At 45.9% G+C, this 9,480-nt stretch overlaps 2 protein-coding genes across 2 annotated transcripts in view; one reads left to right on the top strand and one right to left on the bottom strand.

Moving 5' to 3' along the window:
* LOC124042141 (probable G-protein coupled receptor 158) overlaps positions 1–8,921 on the top strand; it is a 118,602-nt gene extending 109,681 nt beyond the window's left edge. The window contains exons 9-11 of the mRNA XM_046360515.1: positions 3,486–3,591; positions 3,899–4,045; positions 5,197–8,921. Of these exons, the coding sequence (XP_046216471.1) occupies positions 3,486–3,591; positions 3,899–4,045; positions 5,197–7,002 (2,059 nt within the window). The 3' untranslated portion in view covers positions 7,003–8,921. The remainder of the gene's footprint in view (positions 1–3,485; positions 3,592–3,898; positions 4,046–5,196) is intronic.
* LOC124042142 (macrophage mannose receptor 1-like) lies at positions 160–2,823 on the bottom strand. The gene is made up of 2 exons (XM_046360517.1): positions 1,467–2,823; positions 160–1,140 (listed from the first exon to the last, which is right to left on the bottom strand). Exons 1-2 carry the CDS (start codon positions 2,728–2,730, stop codon positions 764–766), a joined length of 1,641 nt encoding a protein of 546 aa, XP_046216473.1. The 5' UTR covers positions 2,731–2,823; the 3' UTR covers positions 160–763.
* Positions 8,922–9,480: the final 559 nt, after the last annotated feature.

Below are 9,480 nucleotides of genomic sequence, written 5' to 3'. Positions count from 1 at the left end.
GATGATTAATATTTCATAGACCACTTAAGTCACTCACTCCACCCAGCAAATTTAATGGGACTTTGTAACGATAAATAGTTTTTGTTGCAGTGTTTTGTGGTGTTCCTAATGTTTAGTATACTCAAGAGTATTTGATATGATCACATTCTTCCATTCTCATTTCAAATTTTTTATGATTTATTTTATTTTTTATTCAGGGGAAACAAAGTGGATACAATATAAGCTAAGCATCATATATTATAGTTAAGAAGTTTGAAAGGTCCTGAAAAGTAACTCTGAAAAGTATTTACTTTTTCACATGGCTAACTACCAGGAAGTTTGAAAAGACAGGTTGAGTGGGCGGGGAGGATATATTCATGTCAAACAACTTGGATACAGTGAGCAGTGTTGTAGTAAAATCATCTCAAGCAAATTTGGTGATACACAAAGCAACTCAAGCAACATTGAAATTGCATCAGTGATATGATCTCCCGTTTAGTATTTCTCTTGTGACACGTTTCACAGTTCCTATTCCAAGATGGTGTAGCAGTCAGACGTCTTTGTCCTGTTGTGTCCCTTGTATAAATCGTTTTACATCTTTTTCGTTGCATATCCTTTAAAATATTTTGCTAAACCTCAATATCTAAATACTCTCCTGCAACCCGCCTCACCCACTGTGGCGTGGATCTGCTTTTTTCCCCCTTTCCAGAATGGCGCAAATTCGGCATGTCCGGGGTCACCGTTTTTAAGTCCCGAACCTTGGTCCAGATTCTACTACCGTGGTTCAGATTCTAGTTTTTGTGCTGCAGATGAAGTTGAGCTCTTCTGTGTCAGGCAGACTGACCCACTGGTGTCCTCCATCTTTCTCTACCGCCCCTGTACTCCTCACTCCGGTTCTCCCACAGTCCTCCATGGCGGTCCCGTTTCCCGAAGCCCAGTTGTTGTAGCAGGTGGACTCTCCACTGACCCAGAACCAGAGGTTCAAAGTGCAGGTGAAGCGCAAGCCCAGCCACACATGAGGACTGGAGGCTCTCTTGGCCTGGGCCTCCACCCATCTCTGGACCTCGTAAGAGGAGACAGAGACCAGGTCGTTGTGGTGCTCTCTGCAGTAGGCCAGGGCGTCTTTCCACGTCTTATTCTGATGAACCAAGATCACCTTATCTGAGGAAAGAAAAACGAGTTTGTGATATTATAACACAGCCTTTTTCAAACCTCTCCTCGGGGACCCCAGCCATACCATGCATTTGATTTATTCTAGATCGAGCACACCTGATTCAACTTGTCAACTAATCATCAAGCCCTTAAATCAGGTGAATCAGGTGAACTAGTTAAGGGTTAAAACAAAATAGTTTAAATGTCTAGGGGTCCCAGAGGAGAGGTGTGTAAAATCTTGTTATAACACACATTCAGTGGTGTAGCTGTAGTTTACTCCATGCTATAACTCAGCAACATTAGAGATGCCATAAACAGAGGAGGGGGTCACTCACTGTAGTAGCAGAAGAAAGGTTGTTTTTCATCACACTTCTGAAAACCCCAACGCCCGGAATAGTTCATAAATGTCACAGCACAGGTCTGATTCCCTCCGGTGTTATCGTGTTGTCTCTCATGCCAGTTTCTGAATGAGCAGTTACTCTGGTCCGACCACTTCCAGAAGCCTCTGAACAGGCCAATCCACACACTATCACCACTAGCCAGTCTAATTATCTCCTCGTTCTCAGTCTGGTTCCTCATACTGGCCAGGTCTGTGTGATTCTCCCTACAGTACATCTGAGCATCTCTCCAAGTCATCTGAGTATTATTAATAAAATGGAATTTCGTACCAGAACTGTTCAGTCTGTCATAGCAGATAAATGCATGTGAATTGTTGCAATCAGATGTATTCCATTGACCACCGTTGCTCATCATCACACAGTCCTCGTTCCCTTCCCTGTTATTTGGTTCGTCTCGGCTCCAGTTGAAATATCCCTCACTGCAATCATTGTCTGACCACTGCCACTCTCCCTTCCAGTCTCCCTTCTTTAACCCTATCCAGGCTGCTTCAGTATAATCACTGTGTACAGCTTTCATCTGTTTGTCCAAGTCCTCCACGTTGTCTATGGTGGCCAGGTCCGTGTACCGCTTTCTGCAGTAACTCTGTGCTTCAGTCCAGGTCTTATGTTGGTTCACAAACTGATACTCGTCATGAGAGAGGCATGTTTCAGATGAACAGTGTCCCACTAGACTGCCATATACCTCCACCTCACACAGAGTGAGAATTTTTTTATTGCCACGGATGATCACACTGACATAGTGTCCCTCCATCTCTTTACACTGGAAGGTCTGGTTCTGTCCTGCTGAGATGCTGGAGATGAATGCACATCTGGGGTTGTTGTTGCCGTTGTTCTCCAGTGAATTACCAACATGAATCTCTGAACCATTGAGCCTCTCAGGATTGCTGTTTCTGTTGGTGATTACAACACGAGTCACTTTGTACACATCCAGCAGGTTCACTCTCCACCAGGGGTTGGTCTCCTCCATTGTGTGGGTGCAGGATCCATTGTTGGCGTTTGGGTCTTTGTTCCCGTCAATGGCATTAGAAGCTTTCACATGATTAACATTAGCATTATCAGCAGAGTACTGTGATGACTGAGTGGCCACTCCTTGTAACGCAACGTTTACTGTTGAGGTGCTGCTCATCTGGGCTAATAACGCAACCCTCATTAAAGAGCAGAGAGATAGACTCCACTGCATGGTTAGTGGTGGAGGCTTCATTCAATCATCTGTCTTCTGTCCTCTGTTCGATTTGAAGTTCTCTCTGTGTCTCTCTCACTCGTTCTGTACATCCGTCACCTTTACTTGCCGATATATCATCTTTTGTACACAATGAAACTCTTTCATGATTCATATCCTGGGATGTACAGCCTGCTGTACCTAGCCAGACCTGTATCTATGCTATGCAAAGCAATGTTCTGAGTACATGCTGTTTTCTTTTGGTTTTCCACGCCGTTGGTTGCTCCATGCAAATAATGGATATTTTAGGTTTTGTTTGTGGTAACAGGGTGAGAGTGTGCATATCCCTCTCCTATTCAAATATATTTCTACTCTTCCTCTTTCAAATCATTTAACCAATGACCGATACTCAGTAACCGAAACTCATTGAGTCGGGGAGAACAACAGAATAGAAAGACACTTTGTGAAGAAAGATAAATCCATAAGCTACAAAAAAATGAAAAAAAGGGGATCAAGTCCAATCTTATGTCTTCGTAGTGAGGGTGGTAAGCTCTTCGTCCCTGAGCTTCCTGGCTACTCATGTCAGATAGTGAAGATCTTGTGTAGTGGATGTGAAACTCCTCCGTAGAATGTTGACTGGAGTACATCGGTCACATCACCTAACCGGAGATTTAGAAGCCAACTGTTGCTCCCAGAGTCTCTTTCTCTGTTGGCTAACAGCTTGTGGCAGAATATAATGTACTCTGTTACACTTAGATAATAGTGTCCTAATAAAACCTGTTGGTCTTTATCGGCAGGTTCACTCTGGCTCCTCAGTGGCACCCTGACTGGATGCTCATGTTGGTCTTCACTCACACACACCTCACCGTGACTGTGTCTTTGGGGCTGCTGTTTGTACCAAAGGTAACCCTGCTCTCTCTCCTGTCACTTTTCCCTGAATACATAACCAGTACATTAAACAGCTTCGATAGTGGTATCATTCTGTAATTTAAATGCACTTCTGGGTATTTCATCTCTTCAGTCCCGTGGAGAACTTTTAAACACTTTCGCTGAGTGGGGAATAAACCGTACATTTCTAAAGTCTTAATTAGAATCCTCAGAAGTAGAAAACAATGGGATCAATCTTGTCTGTGGGTGACATGTCTCTCCAAGACACACACACTGTGGGAAAGTGCACCAGCACATTTGGAATAATATCCCCCCTCGTTAGTGTCTGTCCACAGTGACCCAGGCGAGTGATGACATTGCCACTGAAACCTATGAAGAGGAGCTGGACATGGGCCGGTCCGGGTCCTACCTCAACAGCAGCATCACCTCAGCCTGGAGCGAACACAGCCTGGACCCCGAAGACATACGGGTGAGCAGGGTCCCTCCCTTTTTTTTCTCTGTTCTGTAAACTTCATTTGTTCTGGTTTTCAAGTTCTCAAGTTTTAATGTCATGGGTGAAAGACTCCCATAGTGAATGGAGAATGGCAAATGGAGAATGGTGAATGGAGAATCCATCGAGTTGGATCTTGTCCGAGAGCCGTGTTTCATAAAAGCAGAGAATATTGCAGTTTTGAGAGTCACGTTGGTAGCAAATCCGCGATCGGATGTCATCCATCTTATTATCAAGTGATTGGCCAGTAGAATGGAGGGTGGAGAGGTGGCCGGTTGTCCTTTCCCTTTAATCTCACCAGTTTCCCCCCTCTCTTGCCTCTGTAACGTCGGCGTTTCCTCTGGGTAGCCTGGAAATTGGGTCACAGAAAGGTCACAGAAAGGTTCCAGAGCAAATGAGGGGAAGTTAAAGCCTGAATTGAGGTAATTAACTGCCGATCTGATGTTAAAAAGGTATTGTCGGTTTTAAGAAATGATAGAGGATACTTTTAGAGAAAATAAAGTAAAAATAAACAACAAAATAATCACAAAATAGCAAAGTCTGGTCGGAGCTTACAAACGGCAGCCATCCAGTATGGCGCCAAGATTTTCACATCTTTACAGTGTAGAGACTGTTTAGATTAAGCACCCATTTGCTGTTTTGTTTGGGAACATTCAGAATTGTAATAATTAGTCATTCAAATGTAATTTGTATAACGCTTTTCATTACAAAGAAATATGCAGCCTCCTAGATTTGATAAAAGGGCGATGGTGTCCGATTTGGTTTTGATGTATACTTGAGTATCAGCAAAGCAGTGAAAGTTGATGATTTAATGTCTGAGGAGTTAGGTGAGTGGGAGCGTGTAGATTAAAACAGGATTGGCCCCAACACTGAACCCTGTGGGAAGTCGCTACCTTGTGGCAACATTCCGGTCTATCAAGGAAATGGACCATGGTTAGTTTGGTTTGTGTCTGTGATGTGTCTGTGATGTCAATTTATGTCTCTAGAGCAACAACAAAATATTTGCATTGATCAAGCATTGTTTTCTCATCCACTTCCTTTCTTTCTTCCTTCCTTCCTTCCTTCCTTCCTTCCTTCCTTCCTTCTCTCTCTCTCTCTATCCCAACCCATCCTCTGTGTCATCATTGTAGGACGAGCTCAAGAAGCTTTACGCCCAACTGGAAGTCTACAAGCGCAAGAAGATGCTGGCCAACAACCCACACCTGCAGAAGAAGCGCAGCTCCAAGAAGGGCCTGGGCCGCTCTCTCATGAGGCGCCTCACTGAGATCCCGGAGACCTTGCACCGACATGGTAGCTATGGCAGCCGTGAGGAACGTGAGGGTAGCGAGCACGGGAGCAACCGCAGCACCCTTCGACGGAATCCCTTCGACTCGTCCCATTCAGGTCACAAGTCCAGGGAAGACTCTTTGAAGAACAAAGTTCTGGGCCTGAATAAGTCACACAGCTACGACCACGTTTGTGACCAAGCTAAGGAAACTGCCGGCGGAGAGGGCTTGGGTGGGGACAAAATGGCCACCGGCGATGGTTCCTTGCTGGGATCTCTCATTAGGAGGCAGGTTAAGAAGTCACCGGAGCCTGCCCCAAAGGTGGAACCGGCCGAGTCAGTGCCCTTGGTCTGCAAGTCGGCCAGCGCGCACAACTTCACAGCGGACAAAAAGCCCATTCAGCTGAGGACGTCCATCATGCAGAAGTCACTGAGTGTCATCACCAGTGCCAAAGAGAAGATGCCCGGGCTCACCAACAAGACCCATAGCGCGGAGGATGCCAGCAAGAAGGGACTCAAGGGGTGCGATGGAAGGATGCTGTCTGAGGTGGACGAGATGGAGTGTTATCCTAAGATGATCATCAGCCAGTCGGTAGAGTACTCCAGGACACCCATGGCCAAGATGGGCATCATGAAGCAGCAGGTGAGTGGCAGCCAGCCGTCCATCAATACAGAGCCGGGGAGAAACCTGTATGACCTCTCCGAGGTGTGCTCTTGGGATGTGGAGGACCCCCCAACCCCGTCGGATGGAAGGTCCCAGAAGCATGTGTCCATTGCTCTGGGAGAGACCACCACGGTCCACAGGGGTGATGGTGGTGGTGGCACGGGTACCACCAAGGGTAGTCGCTCCCAACAGAAGCAGCAGAGAACCGCAGGGCAATCGCCTGCAGGCCGACAGCGCTCCAAAGACAAGGGGTGTGAACGAGACGAGGCCAGAGAAACAAGGAAGCCCAGGTCTCCCAGATCTCCGCTCCTGCTCAAACCGGAGGTGTGCCCCTGGGCCTTTGAGGTGCAGCCGATGTTGGGAGGCGATTCAGACTCCATCTCTCCAGAGAGGATCAGACGTAAGAGGAGCGTCACACCAACTGATGGGAAGCCCAAGATCCTCCACTCAGACTACTCCAAATCCACAGGGAGTCTGCTGCAGCCGCCCACCCTGATGTTGGACATCTGTCCCTGGGACTACAATGAAGCCCCAGCCCCACCTTCCCCCAGCCAGGAGAAGACCTGCTCCAGTCCCACGGCTCACTCCAAGCGGAAACGAAAAGGTTCGTGCTCCTCCAAAGAAAGGGGAGAGAGGGGTGAGAGAGAGAAAGGAGGGAGGGACAAGGAGGAGGAGAAGCAGCACAGGTCAAAGAGCAAGGAGAACTCCTCCAGCAGGCCCTCGGAAAGACCACGTGTCAGCCAATCATCAGAGGGTGTTCCGGTCACCGTGCCAACATCTGGGAGACGGAGGAGCTCAACGAGGGACCCGGAGGCGTCGAAGAACAAGAGGGTAGAGGCGTGCCCGTGGGAGGTAGAGGACGCGCATGCCAGCGTAGCACAGACAAAGCCTTCTCCAGCGAAAGAAAACTCTTTGAGTTCTAATAACAAGCAACCCGTTAGCACTGCTAAAAGGGTTGACGTTTGCCCCTGGGATTTTGAAGACAATGGGTCAGAGAAAAGTGCATGATAATCAAAATGATAGACTATGTGTTTTGTATTCACGACACAAATGCCTTGCAAACTGGGTTTTAAAGATAAGGGTACTGTGGTTATGACTAAATCATTTTGTGAAGTAAAACATGCAATACGGTCTGTTAAAGCATTCCAAACAAGGTATTTGTTCAAATACAAAGTCCTGTTGTTAGTTGTGCAGCTTAGTCACTATCCGCAATGTAGAGAAATGTTTAGTCAGCACTATTTGCTTGTACATTTGCTCAGTTTGCAGTTTTGCGCCATTTGTCACACTCTTTAATACATTAAACACGTCCTTACTACCTGTGAGGGAATTTACACTGAATGAATTACAGACAACAATCTGATTTAGACAGGTTTGTACAAGAACATGGAACTGATTTAACCAGTCCATTTTTGTAAACAACTAATTGATGATGTTGCCACATGTTCCATTATACTGGACTAGAGTTCTCTTTTGTCTGTTTCCTGCACCTGGGTCATTCCAATATTCTAGACTGGAGTTCTCTTTTGTCTGTATCCTGCACCTGGGTCATTCCAACATTCTAGACTGGAGTTCTCTTTCGTCTGTTTCCTGCACCTGGATCATTCCAACATTCTAGACTGGAGTTCTCTTTCATCTGTTTCCTGCACCTGGGTCATTCCAATATTCTAGACTGGAGTTATCTTTTGTCTGTTTCCTGCACCTGGGTCATTTCAATATTCTAGACTGGAGTTCTCTTGTCTGTTTCCTGCACCTGGGTCATTCCAATATTCTAGACTGGAGTTCTCTTTCATCTGTTTCCTGCACCTGGGTCATTCCAATATTCTAGACTGGAGTTCTCTTTCATCTGTTTCCTGCACCTGGGTCATTCCAATATTCTAGACTGGAGTTCTCTTTTGTCTGTTTCCTGCACCTGGGTCATTCCAACATTCTAGACTGGAGTTCTCTTTCATCTGTTTCCTGCACCTGGGTCATTTCAATATTCTAGACTGGAGTTCTCTTGTCTGTTTCCTGCACCTGGGTCATTCCAATATTCTAGACTGGAGTTCTCTTTCATCTGTTTCCTGCACCTGGGTCATTCCAATATTCTAGACTGGAGTTCTCTTTCATCTGTTTCCTGCACCTGGGTCATTCCAATATTCTAGACTGGAGTTCTCTTGTCTGTTTCCTGCACCTGGGTCATTCCAATATTCTAGACTGGAGTTCTCTTTCATCTGTTTCCTGCACCTGGGTCATTCCAATATTCTAGACTGGAGTTCTCTTTCATCTGTTTCCTGCACCTGGGTCATTCCAATATTCTAGACTGGAGTTCTCTTTTGTCTGTTTCCTGCACCTGGGTCATTCCAACATTCTAGACTGGAGTTCTCTTTCATCTGTTTCCTGCACCTGGGTCATTCCAATATTCTAGACTGGAGTTCTCTTTCATCTGTTTCCTGCACCTGGGTCATTCCAATATTCTAGACTGGAGTTCTCTTTTGTCTGTATCCTGCACCTGGGTCATTCCAACATTCTAGACTGGAGTTATCTTTTGTCTGTTTCCTGCACCTGGGTCATTCCAACATTCTAGACTGGAGTTCTCTTTCATCTGTTTCCTGCACCTGGGTCATTCCAATATTCTAGACTGGAGTTATCTTTTGTCTGTTTCCTGCACCTGGGTCATTTCAATATTCTAGACTGGAGTTCTCTTGTCTGTTTCCTGCACCTGGGTCATTCCAATATTCTAGACTGGAGTTCTCTTTCATCTGTTTCCTGCACCTGGGTCATTCCAATATTCTAGACTGGAGTTCTCTTTTGTCTGTTTCCTGCACCTGGGTCATTCCAATATTCAAGACTGGAGTTCTCTTTTGTCTGTTTCCTGCACCTGGGTCATTCCAATATTCAAGACTGGAGTTCTCTTGTCTGTTACCTGCACCTGGGTCATTCCAATATTCTAGACTGGAGTTCTCTTTGTCTGTTTCCTGCACCTGGGTCATTTCAATATTCTAGACTGGAGTTCTCTTGTCTGTTTCCTGCACCTGGGTCATTCCAATATTCAAGACTGGAGTTCTCTTGTCTGTTTCCTGCACCTGGGTCATTCCAATATTCTAGACTGGAGTTCTCTTTTGTCTGTTTCCTGCACCTGGGTCATTCTAACATTCTAGACTGGAGTTCTCTTTCGTCTGTTTCCTGCACCTGGGTCATTCCAATATTCTAGACTGGAGTTCTCTTTCATCTGTTTCCTGCACCTGGGTCATTCCAATATTTCTAGACTGGAGTTCTCTTTCGTCTGTTTCCTGCACCTGGGTCATTCCAATATTCTAGACTGGAGTTCTCTTTTGTCTGTATCCTGCACCTGGGTCATTCCAATATTCTAGACTGGAGTTCTCTTTTGTCTGTATCCTGCACCTGGGTCATTCCAACATTCTAGACTGGAGTTATCTTTTGTCTGTTTCCTGCACCTGGGTCATTCCAACATTCTAGACTGGAGTTCTCTTTCATCTGTTTCCTGCA

This window comes from Oncorhynchus gorbuscha, linkage group LG08, assembly GCF_021184085.1.
Source record: "Oncorhynchus gorbuscha isolate QuinsamMale2020 ecotype Even-year linkage group LG08, OgorEven_v1.0, whole genome shotgun sequence".
In the NCBI taxonomy this organism is placed as follows: Eukaryota; Metazoa; Chordata; class Actinopteri; order Salmoniformes; family Salmonidae; genus Oncorhynchus; species Oncorhynchus gorbuscha.
Note: the sequence above shows the minus strand (reverse complement) of the source record. Positions and strands in the feature narration are given on the sequence as shown.

Coding starts and splice junctions, on each gene's coding strand:
- LOC124042142 (XM_046360517.1), bottom strand. CDS start 2,730: ATGAAGCCTCCACCACTAACCATGCAGTGGAGTCTATCTCTCTGCTCT. Junction 1,141..1,466: donor ACCTTTCTTCTGCTACTACA/GTGAGTGACCCC, acceptor TTCTTTCCTCAG/ATAAGGTGATCTTGGTTCAT.